A 17,571-nucleotide genomic window follows, 5' to 3' on the forward strand; every position below is an offset into this window, starting at 1 on the left:
TGAAAGGATCCTCAGGTAGAGTAGATTCAAGTCTGTTAAAATCTTGACCCTGAAGAATGGTTGGCACCACAATAAACAATAAAAAAAATTACATTTGAATATATAGGAGAAATCTTAAAAATCCTCTCAAAAATAAACCAAGGCATTATTAAGTCAAATTAATATGGTTTCATCCTCAGGTAGTGTAGATTCAAGTTTGTTCAAATCCTGACCTTGGGGGAGGTGGGCAACAATAGGCAATCAAAGTTTTATATAGGAATATATAGGGGGGGAAAATCTGCCAATGAAGAAGAAGTAGGCCATAGTGACTTTGCTGAGCATTATTTTTGGCCCATTGGCCTCTTGTTTTACAAATTTTCTCATTTAGACATTTTCAAACCAACTTAGATATAGAAAAGAAGTGCTTAAACTTTTTTATGATGCAATGAATACAAAGTATTGAATTTTTTTTCAGAATGGTGATTAAAGGATATAAAGATGCCCTGGTTTTAGAAGACTTGTGGTATCTGAATTATGAAGATACATGTCGAGCAGTTGTACCATATTTTGAAAAATACTGGTACAAAGAAGTTAAAAGAAGTATGAGGTAAATAAAGTTAAATTTTCTTGTTAGATCTCCTAGGTCATGAAAAGATTTCTGATTGAGACTGGTTCTTATTTCCAGTATCTCAGTTATTGTTTTCAATTTTGTCATCAGGGCATCCCAAGAATTTGCCTGTACCTTAAAATATTCTCTTCTCTCAAACTGATTTTTCATACTTTCATTGGTTTAAATGTGACACAAGACTGCCAGCTATATTTCTATGTCTTAGTGCAGTATCATGCTATTCAATTTTTAGGTCACCTGAATCACTCAGGTGACCTATTGCTATCATTTTTGTCTGTCGTCCATTGTGCGTCTTGTGTTGGTCATAAACTTTTGAACACTTTCAGCTTTTTCTCTTGAACCGCTGAACCAATTTCAACCAATCAAAACCATCAAAATTAGTGCTATCTTTAAAAATCTTCTTCTTTATTCCTGGACATCAAGCAGACAAATTGTTGGCATAATTGTGATGAGCATTAAGCCCTCTACCAAGATTGTGAAATCATGGCCCCAGGGTCAGGGGGTCTGGTGCTACATGTAGGATGGGGCTATATAGATCAATCATACATTGAAAGTGCATGATTTTTTTTTTGAAAATCCTCTTCTCCTGGGTATTAATCAAACTAACTAAGTACATAGTTAGTTATGAATGAGCAAGGATGCCTCTTCCAAATTTGTGAATTTCATGGCCCCTGGATTCTGGTGTTAGGGCGGGGCTCTGTTGATTATATTGTGAAAATGCATTAACTCTTTGAAAATCTTGTTCTTTGCTCCTGGGTATAATTTAAACAAACTAAGTGCAACTAATGGCCCAAGAGTTGGGGGTTCTGGTGAAAAAGCATAATTTCTTTGAAAATGTTCTTTTCTGCTTCTGGTTATAAAGCAAAGAAACTAAGTGTTTAGTTATGATAAGCAAGAGTGCTTCTTCCAGAATTGTGAGTTTCATGGCCCCAGGGTGTAAGGGTGGAACTCTTTTGATAATATAGTGAAAATGCATTAATTCTATTAAATAATCCTGTCTGCTCCTTAGTGTTGAAATAAATAAATAAATATAGGATATCAACAGCAACTTAAACAAATGACTTAAAAAACATACATGAACAAACAGGGGTCTGGGAAGGGGAAGGGGCGAGGGGAAGGAGTTATCTCTTCATGTCTTAATTGTTGAAAACTCCTAAAATGAATGTTAACCTCAAATCCGACTTGTACGTCTTCATTATTTTTAAGTGGCGGTGTCTCCATATGAGTGAAAAATTCCCGAGAGGGACATTTAACAACAAACGAACAAATGACTTAAAAAACACAATATACATGTACATGTTTATTAGTCAACAGATATACTTCTGGTCATATCTCTAGTTCTCCCTTGAATCAGAAATGATGATATAAATATTTTAAGAATGATTAAGAGTTGAAAAGGTTGTGCATTTTAAAATTGACAAAGCTCTGTGGTTGAATTAGCTATACCAGTTTAGCTTATTTTGCTACTCAAAGCACCTTGATTAACTATTTTTAATCAAACTATTTTCTGAAATGTGCTGTTTTTTCAACATGGATACAAGTCATACCTTTTCAGTTTCTGAAAACAATGCATGAAAAAAAAACTGCTTTTCAAATACTGTAACTCTTTCCAAGTACTTGTGATCATAAGTTTTTAGCTCACTTGAGTTTTTCTGGTTTTCTGATCACATTTTGTCTGTCATCCATCTGTCCTCCTGTAAACTTTTCACATTTTTGTCTTCTTCACAAAAACCGCTGGGCCAATTTCAACCAACCCTGCCACAAAGCATCTTCGGGTAAAGGGGATTCAAGTTTGTTCAATTGAAGGGTCACACCCTCTTTCAAGGGGGGATAATCAAGAATTAGTGAAAATTTGGTGGTATCATTTAAAAAAGTCTTATCAAGAACCACTGACTGGGCCCAAAAAGTTGAAATTTTCTTTACATAGATTTAGTGTAGATTCAAATTTGTTCAAATTATGACCCACTGGGGTAGGGTGGGGCCACATATGGGGGTCCAATGATTTACATAGAAAAATGCAGGGGATTTTTTCCATCGTAAATCTTCTTCTCAAGAACAGCAAAAGCATTATTGTCATCCGTTTTCGCAAAAGGGACCTAGGGGACATTAAATCTCATTTGTCTATCAGTCTGTCCGTTTGTCAGTCTGTCCGTCTGTCACAATAAATTTAACCTTGGTCATAACTTTTGAATAATAAGAGATAGGGTTTTCATATTTCACATGTACATTACCTACAAGAACTTTCTAAACATACTATGATTTTTGAACCCATGACCTTGAAGTTCGACCTACTTTTCAAAAAATTTAACATTATTTTAAATTGTTAATTTTGAAAGAGAAAGATAGGGCATTCATATTATACATGTATATTACCTGTGACAAGACCTTTTTAAATATATCATGACTTTTGACTCTGTGTCATTGACCTTGAAGTTTAACCTACTTTTCAAAAATGTTATATTTCCTTATAACTTTTGATTGAAAAGAGAAATGACTTTCATATTTGACATGTACATTACATGTAACAATATGTTTCCAAGCATGCTATGATTTTTTACCCCTTGACCTTGATGTTTTACCTAATTTTCAAAAATTTTAACTTTGGTGATTACTTTTGAATGACGTATGATAGGGCGTGCATATTTGAAACAATATGTCATAAATAATGGCATCCAATCCACTAGGACACAGAAAGCAGGGGACCACAATTCTTTGAATTTGCTTGTTAGTCATTTTGATATGGAAACATCCTCATATAGTGTAGATTCAAGTTTTTTATGCCCTGCCATGAATATAGCCGAGGCATATAGTATTTGTCATGTCCGACTTCAATCAAACGTCATATGCTGATACATACTGATGTAAGCAACCTTTTTGACCTTGACCTTTCCTTTGACCTTGACCTCACTTTTCTTAAATTAGTGTCTAGATGAGTTTTGAATAAACAATTCAAGATATATTTATCAAACTTCATATGCTGATATATACTGCTGAGAGCTATCAATTGCATCAACTTTTTTTACCTTGACTTTTCCTTTGACCTTGACTCACTTTTTATGACGTCGAGCTCTTGGAGCTCGAACGTCATCTAGCAAGCGCCCAGTTGAAATTGCGACCAAATGTACACGACCAAATGTGTCAGTGGATGTATTCACAATAGAAAATAGCAATAACTATAAACCAATTTCTTTGAAAATGCTCAAAATGAATAATAGCTTGAAAATAAAATTGCATCAATTATATCTGCAATTAATTCTATTGCAAAACAACGATATTATGTTTTATTCTAACACAAGAAAAATGTGATGGTTGTTGCAGATGAATTTCTACAGAAAGGGTGCGTTGAATGACATGAATAACATTTCGGAACGATAACCGTGTAACATAAACAACACAACAGGGGGTTAAATAATTACAATATTACATAAACACGAATACTACAAGACTAAAAAGATTGAATTTCTAAATCTTAGCTTTACTTATACAATCTTCTAACCAACTCTATCCTAAAAACTGATGATATTGACCAGTATTACTATATTTCTCCATTTCCCACTATACCGTATACCACGCCCGATCGTAACTCGATCGTAATTGTAACAGAACAGAGTCTTGGTTGTAGTTTAGATGCAATCAGTAATACAACGCTTTGACATGGCAATTAGAAAAAATGTTATATAAATTCATGAAATCCTTCATAGTTCTTCAATTGACTGAAAAGAATTTAGCATGAACATGTTCGACGGTGTCTGGTCAATTCGAACCCTGCTCCATTCATACCATGACATAAGGCCCCAGACTGTAATTGTAATATTTTGTTTAAAACTATTTTTTTTATTATGTCTACTGAGTCACTCACTTGACTTATTGCTATCTTCAAATTCAAAAAGATCTTTTGAATTTGTTTTTCTTGTTTGACATCATTGAAGCCTTGCAGACTTTTGATTTAAATAGTGTTTATCTATGTTTTAAATAAACCATTTATGATATTTTTATCAAACTTCATATGCTAATAGTAAATACATACTGATGTAAGCTTTTCAACTGCATCAACATTTTGACCTCAACCTTTCCTTTGACCTTGACCTCTCTTTTCTCAAATAAGTGTTAAGCTCAGTTTTAAATAAATCATTCAAGATATTTTTATCAAACCTAATATGCTGATATGTATTAGTATACACCTATTTACTGGCTATGAGGACAATAGCAAGTTTATCGTTCCCCACGACAGCAACTATTTCCCGAGGAGCAGCCGAGGGAAATGGTTGCTGTCGAGGGGAACGATAAACTTGCTATTGTCCGAATAGTCAGTAAATAAGTGTTTTATTATACCGAAGCAGTCTTTACTTGTGTTACGTCACAATCTGTATAAAACCAGAAGAGTTCTGAGATGAAAAGCGAGGAAACAGAATGTTGCCGGTGAATAGTTTAATGACTATTTCACCATGGGCAAATAGCACAAAAACTATTCCACGGTAGGGGCTGTTTGGAAAAAATAGCATGTTTATTCGTAATATTTTTATATAGAAAAAATTCACAGAGGTATAATAATGAGAGTTATTCAACTGCATCAAAAACTTTTCACCTTGCACTTTCCTGTGACCTTGACCTCCCTTCTCTTTAATTTGTATTTTGCTTAGTTTTAAATAAACAATCTAAGATATTTTTATGTAAGCATGCACTTATACATAATTTGGTGAGAATTTATCATCTATATCCATTTTTTTTAGATTTTAGTTTCAAGTTTAAAGAAACTGTTCAAGATATTCTCATCAAACTTCATACACTCATACAAATTTTCATGTTGCATTAGTAATATACATTCGGCGAGGCATTTAAATGTCCTATAGACATATTTCTAGTTATCAAATAATGACCTCCGAGGATAGGGTCAGGCCACAATAAGGGATCAAAATTTTATATAGGAATAAAAGGAAAAAAATCTTCAAAATTCTTCTTTTCAAGAACAACAAAAGCATGATTAATATGGAAACATTCCCAAGAAGTGTAGATTCAAGTTTGTACAAATCATGACCCCATGGGTTAGGGAGGGGTCATTTTTTTCCTGCCCCTATTTGCCATCTACATGGAAATTCAAATTTTAAAACCATTTTAAACATCCACAGGACAAAATCAATCATCTTCCAAATGTTCATGATTTAAGGATAGTGCATAAAATATAAGGGAAGTCTGGGAACCAGGGTGTTTAAACATGTTGAATATTTTTTAAAAAAATTTTACCCCCAGGGGGGAAATAAAAATTCCGAAACCTTACTGCACATCTACATGACACCACCAACCATCTCCCAAAAGATGATTAGGTTGCTGTGTAAAATGTAAGAGGAGTGCTGGGAACCAGGGGCTTTTTGCATAAAAAACGTCATTTTTCGACCTCCATTTGACCCCTAGGGTGAAAATGAAAATTCCGAAACCTTACTGCACATCTACATGACACCACCAACCATCTCCCAAAAGATGATTAGGCTACTGTGTAAAATGTAAGAGGAGTTTGAGAAAGAAGAGTGTGACAGATGGACGGACAGACAGACAGACGGACGGACAGACAGACGGACAGACAGACATGAATAACAACAATATACCCAAACTTTCTTTAGAAAGTGCGGGTATAAAAACAAGGATTCCCTTGGTTCTTAACATTGGGTTGAGGAAGACCAAAGTCTTCTGCATAGCTCTGGATAAAGTCAATGGCATTCTTGAGTTCTTCAAAGCTGAATGCATTACTTGGTGGTCTGCTTTTGTTCTTGTGAATTCGTGGAACAAATCCATTTTTATTCAAGTGAAAAACAATGTTCTTCATGTATTTAGACCTGATGCCATAAATGAGCAAAAATGACCCCTTGCATATTTCCTTGTTTCTGAAGTAGTATGCGTATTTTTTTCTCTTTCTTTCATTCCCACGCTGTGTAGTATTACCGTCCCCAACACACGAAAGCTTCTCCATTATAAACATGTCCCTCTCCTCTCTTGAGAGTTCATTTGACATCAATATGGAACTGTGAATCTCCTCTAATGGGACATCGCTTAAACAGAGTTTTCAACAGGAAAAGGATGTAGAAACCTTTTCTTTTAAAGCTTGCATGTCACTGCACCTGTTGCATGAAATGCTGTCCTCGCCTTCACTTTCACTTTCTTCATTGTTTTCAGTGTAGTAGTTTTGATTTAACGTCAGTTTTTTTCTCTGAGTTTCTCGCTACAGACATGGATACTACTAGGACTCAAATCATCTGTTTCTAAATCGCTGTCTTGTTCATCAGATGATGCACTGGTTACAACTGGTCTATGGTGAGGAAGAAACTCATCAATTAAGTGGTCCAAATCCTGTTAAAAATGTAATCAAAGTAGGGATGTCAAAATATTTATTTTCCTTAGTCGATTGTTCGATTGCATTATTCGAACGATAGTCGAATATATTCGGAACATTTCCTGAAAATAAAATTGTATTTGAAACTTCACTGGTACATGATTTATTTATAATTCAGAAACCCTTTTACTTAAATCTATTTAAGAAGTAACATCAAAATTTATGCAACGTAACGTGTGGATAGCATGATTATTTGAATTTCAAAACCTAATTTTCCAAAATGAATGATTTCCCCGTCAATAGAATTCATAAATCAGTTTGTACATGCAGTCAGTTTTTATTTAAATAAGCAAAGAAAAAAATTGCCAGGAGATATTTTTTAAAGATTTTTATGAAATAAATTGGGGGAGAGGGGGGGTTAATCTCACATTATCCACACGTCAAGTGCCTATAAATTGTTAAACAGTTAGATACTGCTTATTCGATTATTGTTTGCTCAGACTATCAAAATGTCCTTATACAGTTTAAAATGTAAGCGAATTGTTTTGATACATGTAATTATCGAAGTGTCAAAACATATCACAGTTATGGTTCTTCCTTGCGCTTGAGCAATCTTAAAATAACAAAAAATAATTGGTACATGGTATAAGATCAAGTCCAATTTATAATTTTACAAACAGTACCTAGTAAATTGGTGGGTAATTAATTACAAAAACAACACAGGCAGTTACTGATAAATAAATCCCGCAGTACGCGGCAGTAGTGAAGCACTTATAATTACTGTACTTTCTATACGTACATGGAAAATTAACCGTTTTTTTTTTTTTTTAGGAAAATTATCTTAGCGACTGTCTCTTAGGAAAGACGGTTTCTCAATTTTGTAATGAGAATACCATCACTCTTTTATTGCATTTATTTAATTATGATAATATTCGAATGTCGTTTCATTATTCGATCGTCGGTCCATTCGACTGATAGTCGAATAGTCGAATATTCGTTGACATCCCTAAATCAAAGTATTACAAATATATACCTTTTAAAATGACCTATGAATGAACCAGTTTTAATTACAATTCAATAATTCAATAAATATATAAAATGACATGCAATAATTTTTAAAAAAAAATTTCATTCAGTGAGAACAGTGTTACATATTACATGTTGTAAGTTTTATGAAATTAATTTACAATGCAGCAAAATTGAAATTTAGAAAGAGAATTAGTTTAATTACATATTTTTTGAGATAGTTATAGGTAAGTTTAAAGTTTAGATTGCCAGTATATTATTTTGTATTATGCATGTGAACATGTTATTTCCCTAATTTATTAAACTTAATTAATCAAATAAATAGCCATCTGGCTGGTCTTCTTCAATCATATGAATGACTGATTTTTTTTTAAACAGCTTTGTTGTAACGCAATATAATTTCAATATAATTGCACTTGTGTTTTAAAATTGCATTAATGAGGTAAACGTATGTTAAATAGATAAGTACTGTGATTTAAATATGTAGTTTTTGTGTAATTTATAAATAAAAAAAAATACGAGAGACAGAGGGGAATTGAACCTGGGGCCCTCCAACATCAATCAGATGCGCTACTGCTGAGCTACAGATGCCTTTATTAAAGTCGTTATTAATTTTGTACAGTTCTATGAAAAGGAAATACAGGTTTGTTGTCATTGGAGATTATACAAAATATATTGATCTAGGCTACCAATTTATTTATAATGACTACGTAATACAACTTAATTATACAATGTGTTAACAATGTTTAATATCGTAGAGCTTAGTAACTATTAGGAACCCGGTGTGATGAAACCTTACAGATATAAAATTTATGTCTCTGCTTCAAAGTAATGTCATGAAAAACAACTTTTAATAAAATAAACACTGAAGAAATTAATTTGTCATTTGCACAAGCTATGATAACCTATCTGGGCCTAAGGAGCTTTAGTAAAATATACGTTTGTTTTAAGGACTATATTGTATGCATGTATATTACATGTATATAATTACTATACTTTTTTGCATGTAGGTCTTCGCAGGCACTGTCAATATTCAAAGATGTGTATAATTATACTGTTATATGGCCCTCGGGGTAGAGTGGGGCCACAATTGGGAATCAATGTTTTACGATTAAAATATATAGGAAAAATCTTTAAAAATCTTCTTCTCAAGAACCACTGGGCCAGAAATGGTGAAATTTGTGTAGAAGCTTCCAGAGTTAGTGTAGATTCTAAATTGTTCAAATCATGTCCCCCTGGAGGTAGGTTGGAGACATACTAGGGAATCAATGTTATGCAATGAAATATATAGGAAAAATCTTTAAAAATCTTCTTCTCAAAATATTACAGTTAGAGTTTTCAAATCTAACTAGATGCTGTCATGAGACAGTAATACCCGCACTAAGGTGTTTGCCTCTAAATGCACACTACTTCATATTGGGCTTAACAAGGAAAAAGTCAAAATAATTCTATAATTTACACAGTACATGTATTCGTCAAATCGAGCATAAAATGCTCAGGTGACCATGTGACCCATGAACCTCTTATACACATTTCATATACTTAATTCATTACCAGTCTGAAATAACAGAATTTAATTAATGATGTAAATTAGGTTTTGATAAAAGGGGGGGGGGGGATATAAATTTTTGGTCCATAATTGGAACTTTTTAAATTTATTTTCTCAACAACAAATAATATTATTTTAGTACAAAGCATTTTTAATGAATTTATCAAAATGTGCAAACTTTTTTTAGTATTTGATTAGGCAAAAACCTCCTTGAAAAGCCATACCCAGTCAATTTTGTCAGCCCCCCCCCCCCCCCCCCCCACAACACACACACCAATTTGCCTGTTTTTGGAAATAGGCCTAGATGGCAAAGTTATGTTAAAACATCGTTTGTTCTGATGATTTAAAATTTGTTCTTGTACTGTACATGTATGTGAACACCTTTTTGAAAATTTCTACATCACATTGGGCTTGCGTCACCCTACCAGTACTAGTACTAGTTTTACCATTATCATTTTTAGATTGCACATGGTGCAGTGTTACATGTATATATCAGTGGAAATTAATTCATTTTGTGTTTTAATTGGATTATATTTCATGAAGTTGACAAGACCTATGACAGTCGGTAAGTACAAGTTTAAGTATAGATTGGGGTAAAATAAACCGAAATGCAAATGGTTAGGTTAAAGTTTAAAAAGGATCAAAGATCATCGGCAATCTCCTATGCAGAGTTGTCGTTCGTTTCTCTTTCAGACACTGAATGTATGAGCCGTTGGTAGAGAGTGGATCATCAGATGCCACAATAGATGAATTTCACATTCTGAAGAGTTATCTCCCGTTGTCGACATTACATTCAGTTACAGACACAGATCCAGGAATTTTTTCCCGGGGGGGTCCACATCACAGTAAAAAAAATTCCAGCCCAGAATTTCCTGAGGGCAAAAAAAAACCCAAATAAACAAACAAAATAAAAACAATAACGGTGGGGTCCATGTTTTTAAAGGGGGAGGGCATCCAAAGTCATTTTCTATTTGCTTCTGTAAATCAGTATATACACATGTAGTCCTATTTAGATAACTCTGCAAATTCCGGGGGGGGGGGGGGGGGGGGGGGGGGGTTCCAATCTCCCTAGCCGCTCCCTGTCCCTGAAATGACAAATGATCATGTGACTCCTAAATAGTAGAAAACTTTTCCATTTGACTATACATAATTTTGTTTCTTGTGTTATTATGTTATGTACATCTAATGGTTTAAGGTTATGAACCCCTGGAGGTCATTCCCACTCTCTTGTTCACAATATGACTACATCAAATTAAATAAAAGTGCATCAGTGATAAGATTACTTGACATTTCATTCATGAATTTGGGTCAACCCATGTACCCTTCTAGAATTAGGAATGAAAATCATTCAAAGAGATGGACCATTAAACTATTTGTGTATATTCACATTTTTTTATGTCAAAACAAAGTATTAGTTTGCATACATGAACAAACAGGGGTCTGGGAAGGGGAAGGGACAAGGAGAAGGAGTTATCTCTTTACGTCTAAATTGTTGAAAACTCCTAAAATGAATGTTAACCTCAAATCCGACTTGTACGTCTTCATTATTTTTAAGTGTTGGTGTCTCCATATGAGTGAAAAATTCCCGAGAGGGACATTTAACAACAAACAAACATTAATGACTTAAAAAACACAATATACATGTACATGTTTATTAGTCAACAGATATACTTCTGGTCATACCTCTAGTTCTCCCTTGAATCAGAAATGATGATATAAATATTTTAAGAATGATTTAGAGTTGAAAAGGTTGTGCATTTTAAAATCGATGAAGCTCTGTGGTTGAATTAGCTATACCAGTTTAGCTTATTTTGCTACTCAAAGCACCTTGATTAACTATTTTTAATCATACTCTTTTCTGAAATGTGAAGTTTTTTCAACATGGATACAAGTCATACCTTTTCAGCTTCTGAAAACAATGCATGAAAAAAACTGCTTTTCAAATACTGTAACTCTTTCCAAGTACAGGTAACTCTCGATACCTCGAAATCCGCGGGAACAAGGAAAAACTTCGAGAGATCAAGAGTTCGAGTTTTCAAGAGTCTGGAATTTTCCGGGTTTGTTGACAGGTTTTAAAATTAGTCTTACCGGATGTAATGATTTTCATGCAGTGCTAACTTTTACACATGGTTTTTATAAAACAACGATATTTTTTCGTAATCCAGATGAATATTTCATCAAACTGAGTAAAGCAAAAAATGTATATCGTCGTTTCATGTATATTTATTTATTCTTCGTAATACGGACATCATACTATGCATTCATTACATGAAAACGACATTTTACAGCATCGTACATACTATTCCAAAAATGATCATTGAACACAGTTCTGTAAGTATTTGTCCAAAAATAGTCGTCATATTGACATTAAGGCTGTTTCTGCTTTTTTCATATTTCGTTTAACTTTGACACTGCACTCGAAATAAAAATTAAATTAGTGTTTTGTCTTTTAATCAATTACTACTTTTCAATGACACTGCGTCTCTAAATTAATTATCGTAAGACAGTCGATGATAATTATTTTAATAGCATATAGGCAAAATATGATTAATTATCACCTTGCAGCATAAGTGTCACCTGAATAAACATCCCGTTCCCCAAGACCCGCGTCTTCTGTCTGGGGCCATTTAAATGTCCAGGTAAAGGTGCTAATTATATAATCTTGTATACAGATAGCCACTTCGAGGTATCGAGGGTAAATTCTAATAGAATATGCATAGTGGGACTGCATTTTGACTTCGAGGGATCAAGGGTTTCGAGAGATCAAGAGTTCGAGAAATCAGGAGTAAATTTGCTTAGTTATATAGTGGAAAAATTCGGGACCGGAGACTCACTTCGAGCGATCAAGAACTTCGAGAGATCAAAGTTCGAGCCATCAAGAGTTACCTGTACTTGTGATCATAAGTTTTAAGCTCACTTGAGTTTTTCTGGTTTTCTGATCACATTTTGTCTGTCATCCATCTGTCCTCCTGTAAACTTTTCACATTTTTGTCTTCTTCACTAGAACCGCTGGGCCAATTTCAACCAACCCTGCCACAAAGCATCTTCGGGTAAAGGGGATTCAAGTTTGTTCAATTGAAGGGTCACACCCTCTTTCAAGGGGGGATAATCAAGAATTAGTGAAAATTTGGTGGTATCATTTAAAAAAAGTCTTATCAAGAACCACTGACTGGGCCCAAAAAGTTGAGAAACTTTCTTTACATAGACTTAGTGTAGATTGAAATTTGTTCAAAGTATGACCCACTGGGGTAGGGTGGGGCCACATATGGGGATTCAATGATTCACATAGAAAAATGCAGGGGATTTTTTCCATCATAAATCTTCTTCTCATGAACAGCAAAAGCATTATTGTCATCCGTTTTCACGAAAGGGGCCTAGGGGACATTAAATCTCATTTGTCTGTCAGTCTGACCGCTTGTCTGTCTGTCCGTCTGTCACAATAAATTTAACCTTGGTCATAACTTTTGAATGATAAGAGATAAGGCTTTCATATTTCACATGTACATTACCTACAAGAACTTTCTAAACATACTATGATTTTGAACCCATGACCTTGACCTTGAAGTTTGACCTACTTTTCAAAAAATTTAACATTATTTTAAATTGTTAATTTTGAAAGAGAAAAGATAGGGCATTCATATTATACATGTATATTACCTGTGACAAGACCGTTTTAAATATATCATGACTTTTGACTCTGTATCATTGACCTTGAAGTTTAACCTACTTTTCAAAAATGTTATATTTCCTTATAACTTTTGATTGAGAAGAGAAAGGACTTTCATATTTGACATGTACATTACATGTAACAATATGTTTCCGAGCATGCTATGATTTTTTTACCCCTTGTCCTTGAAGTTTTACCTAATTTTCAAAAATTTAACCTTTGGTGATTACTTTTGAATGACATATGATAGGGTGTGCATATTTGAAACAATGTCATAAATAATGGCATCCCATCCACTAGGACACAGAAAGCAGGGGACCACAATTCTTTGAATTTGCTTGTTAGTCATTTTGATATGGAAACATCCTCATATAGTGTAGATTCAAGTTTTTTTATGCCCTGCCATGAATATGGTCAAGGCATATAGTGTTTGTCATGTCCGACTTCAATCAAACGTGATATGCTGATACATACTGATGTAAGCTTTTCAACTGCATCAACCTCTTTGATCTTGACCTTTCCTTTGACCTTGACTTTACTTTTCTTAAATTAGTGTCTAGATGAGTTTTGAATAAACAATTCAAGATATATTTATCAAACTTCATATGCTGATATATACTGATGAGAGCTATCAATTACATCAACTTTTTTGACCTTGACTTTTCCTTTGACCTCGATCTCACTTTTTTAAATTAGTGTTTATCTAAGTTTTAAATAAACCATTTATGATATTTTTATCAAACTTCATATGCTAATAGTAAATACATACTGATGTAAGCTTTTCAACTGCATCAACATTTTGACCTCAACCTTTCCTTTGACCTTGACCTCTCTTTTCTCAAATAAGTGTTAAGCTCAGTTTTAAATAAATCATTCAAGATATTTTTATCAAACCTAATATGCTGATATGTATTAGTGAGAGCTATTCAACTGCATCAAAAACTTTTCACCTTGCACTTTCCTGTGACCTTGACCTCCCTTCTCTTTAATTTGTATTTTGCTTAGTTTTAAAGAAACAATCTAAGATATTTTTATGTAAGCATGCACTTATACATAATTTGGTGAGAATTTATTATCTATATCCATTTTTTGTAGATTTTAGTTTCAATTTTAAAGAAACTTCAAGATATTCTCATCAAACTTCATACACTCATACAAATTTTCATGTTGCATTAGTAATATCCATTCGGCGGGGCATTTAAATGTCCTATGGACATATTTCTAGTTTTCAAATCATGACCCCCAAGGATAGGGTCAGGCCACAATAAGGGATCAAAGTTTTATATAGGAATAAAAGGGAAAAAAATCTTCAAAATTCTTCTTTTTAAGAACAACAAAAGCATGATTAATATGGAAACATTCCCAAGAAGTGTAGATTCAAGTTTGTACAAATCATGACCCCATGGGTTAGGGAGGGGCCATTTTTTCCTGCCCCTGTTTGCTATCCACATGGAAATGCAAATTTTAAAACCATTTTACACATCCATAAGACAAAATCAATCATCTTCCAATTGATCATGATTTAAGGCTAGTGCATAAAATATAAGGGAAGTTCTGGGAACCAAGGTGTTTAAACATGTTAAATATTTTTTAAAAAAAATTTGATCCCCATTTTACCACTAGGGGGAAAATAAAAATTCCAAAACCTTACTGCACATCTACAGGACACCAACAACCATCTCCCCAAAGATGATTAGGCTTTTGTGTAAATTGTAAGAGGAGTTCAGGGAACCATGGGCTTTTTGCATAAAAAATGTCATTTTTCGACCCCCATTTGACTCCCAGGGTGAAAATGAAAATTCCGAAACCTTACTGCACATCTACATGACACCACCAAACATCTCCCAAAAGATGATTAGGCTACTGTGTAAAATGTAAGAGAAGTTTGAGAAAGAAGGCTGTGACAGATGGACAGACATGAATAACAACAATATACCCGAACTTTCTTTAGAAAGTGCGGGTATAATGAATGTAAATAAGATTTAAAGCTTATCTTGCCTACAGTGAGACGTAAAAGCTGATATCTCATTGACTAGTCCAACAACTCATCCAGCAGTCCAACATTGATTTGATTTTGGACAGCTTAGAAATAAATTGAGACTTCTTTTTTAGCTCACCTGAGCCGAAGGCTCAAGTTAGCTTTTCTGTCGTTGTCTGTCGTCGTTGTTGTTGTTGGCGTTGTCGTAAACTTTTCACATTTTCATCTTCTTCTCCAGAACTACTGGGCCAATTTCAATCAAACTTGGCACAAAGTATCCTTGGGTGAAGGGGATTCAAGTTTATTCAAATGAAGGGCCACGCCCTCCTCCAAGGGGAGATAATTACGAAATAGCAAAAAATTAATGGCATTATTAAAAAATCTTCTTCTCAAGAACCAATTGGCCAGGAAATATGACACTCATGTGGAATTTTTGACAGATAGTGTAGATTCAAGTTTGTTCAAATCATGACCCCCGGGGGTAGGGTGGGGCCACAATAGACAATCAAAGTTATACATAGGAATATATAGGAAAAATCTTCAAAAATCTTCTTCTCAAGAACAGCAAAGCCATGATTAGTCATATTTATATGGAAGCATCCTCAGGTGGTGTAGATTCAAGTTTGTTCAAATCATGACCCCCAGGGGTAGGGTGGGGCCACAATGGACAATCAAAGTTTAACATAGGTGTATTTAGGAAAAACCTTCTTCTCAAGGACAGCAAATCAATGATTGGTAATATTTATATTGAAGCGTCCTCAGGTGGTGTGGGTTCAAGTTTGTTCAAATCATGACCCTCCCCCCCCCCCCCCCCCCCCCCCGGGGTAGGGTGGGACCACAATGGACAATCAAAGTTTAACATAGGTGTATATAGGAAAAATCATCGAAAAAAATCTTCTTCTCAAGAACAGCAAAGTCATGATTAGTCATATTTATATGGAAGCAACCTCAGGTGGTGTAGATTCAAGTTTGTTCAAATCATGACCCTGGGGGTAGGGTGGGGCCACAATGGATGATCAAAGTTTTCATTAAGTATATAGGAAAAATCCTCAAAAATCTTCTTCTAAAGAACAGCAAAGCTATGATCGGTCATATTTATGTGGAAGCATCCTCAGGTGGTGTAGATTCAAGTTTGTTCAAATCACAACCCCTGGGGTAAGGGTAGGGCCACAATAAACGATCAAAGTTTTACATAGGAATATATAGGAAAAATCTTTAAAAATCTTCTCAAGAACAGCAAAGCCACGGTTTGTCATATTTATATGGAAGCATCCTCAGATAGTGTAGATTCAAGTTTATTCAAATCATGAACTCCAGGGGTAGGGTGGGGCCACAATAAAAGTTCAAACTTGTAGAGGAAAAAGTCACAGTTAGTCAAAAAATTATGTAAGCATCCTGAGTTAGTGTAGATCTAATTTTGTTCGAATCATACCCCCAATCCCTTTTAGGGGTAGGTTGGGACCACTTATGCATTTAAGCTTTTCAATACTAAATTGATTTTTGCTTTTTTCCTAGCCACAGTGCTTAGGTGAGCGATGTGGCCCCTGGGCCTCTGGTATAGATTTATATGTAAAAAATATTTTTTTAAGGTACATGTATAACAATGCATATAGTGCACTTCTGCTCAGGATGTCGCTTGCAACAAAATTTGCAAGGAGGTTAAAATATGTTGTTGCAGGGGATAAAGTATCTCATAGAAATGCAAAAGAAACCCCAAAATATTTCCCAAGAACAGCAGAACACAATCTTCAAGCTTAGTTTTTCAAATAATGGTTCCAGGGGCTAGGATAGGATCAGAATTGAAGTTAAAAGTTTTAGAAAGGAATATCTGTGAAAATCTGCTCTATGAGCCTGAGACCCATCTTATTTTTGAGGCCGCCTGCTATAGGGGGCCAATAAATATGTCTTTCATCAGCTGTCTAATATATTGAATGTATTTTTGCACATGACAGTATGATTTACAATCATTTCATTTCATTGAATGACAGAAAAGCAAAAAGAAAAGCTTGTCTTCAAGATCAGTCTTCAGTTGAAATGGGTACCATTCAAAAAGATGGAGATCATATGGATATCACAAATGAGAGCCATAACAAGCTTCCAGCAAAGTTGTTTAGGGCGTTGGTGTCAGCATATCTACCAGCTGCTTTGGTGACTGCCTTGTTGAAACTTATTTATGATGTTATGCAGTTCATCAGTCCATTGCTATTAAAGTAAGAAACAGTTTTTAGCCAAATTTTAGTATATTGTTGCCCATGAGTGTCATAATCTCACTGATATTATGTCTTGAAGTTCAAAAATATTTAAAAATTAGTATGTTATTGTTAATGACATAAAAAAATGGAGTGGCTTTGATTCAAGTCATGTTATGTTAGCATCATTTTTTAGCTCACCTGAGCTGAAAGTGAGCTTTTCTGATCACCCG

At 34.3% G+C, this 17,571-nt stretch overlaps 1 protein-coding gene across 4 annotated transcripts in view; it reads left to right on the forward strand.

The window, feature by feature from the left end:
* Positions 1-17,571, forward strand: part of LOC133190567 (multidrug resistance-associated protein 1-like) — a 962,792-nt gene that overhangs the window by 135,287 nt on the left and 809,934 nt on the right. For all 4 annotated transcript variants that reach the window (XM_061326266.1, XM_061326267.1, XM_061326268.1 and 1 more), the window contains exons 7-8: positions 455-586; positions 17,138-17,359. In XM_061326266.1, coding sequence (XP_061182250.1) covers positions 455-586; positions 17,138-17,359 — 354 coding nt within the window. The remainder of the gene's footprint in view (positions 1-454; positions 587-17,137; positions 17,360-17,571) is intronic.

The sequence above is a fragment of the Saccostrea echinata genome, unplaced genomic scaffold (assembly GCF_033153115.1).
Source record: "Saccostrea echinata isolate AGI-Se365-2 ecotype Australia unplaced genomic scaffold, CSIRO_AGI_Sech_v1 ptg000022l, whole genome shotgun sequence".
NCBI classification, from domain to species: Eukaryota; Metazoa; Mollusca; class Bivalvia; order Ostreida; family Ostreidae; genus Saccostrea; species Saccostrea echinata.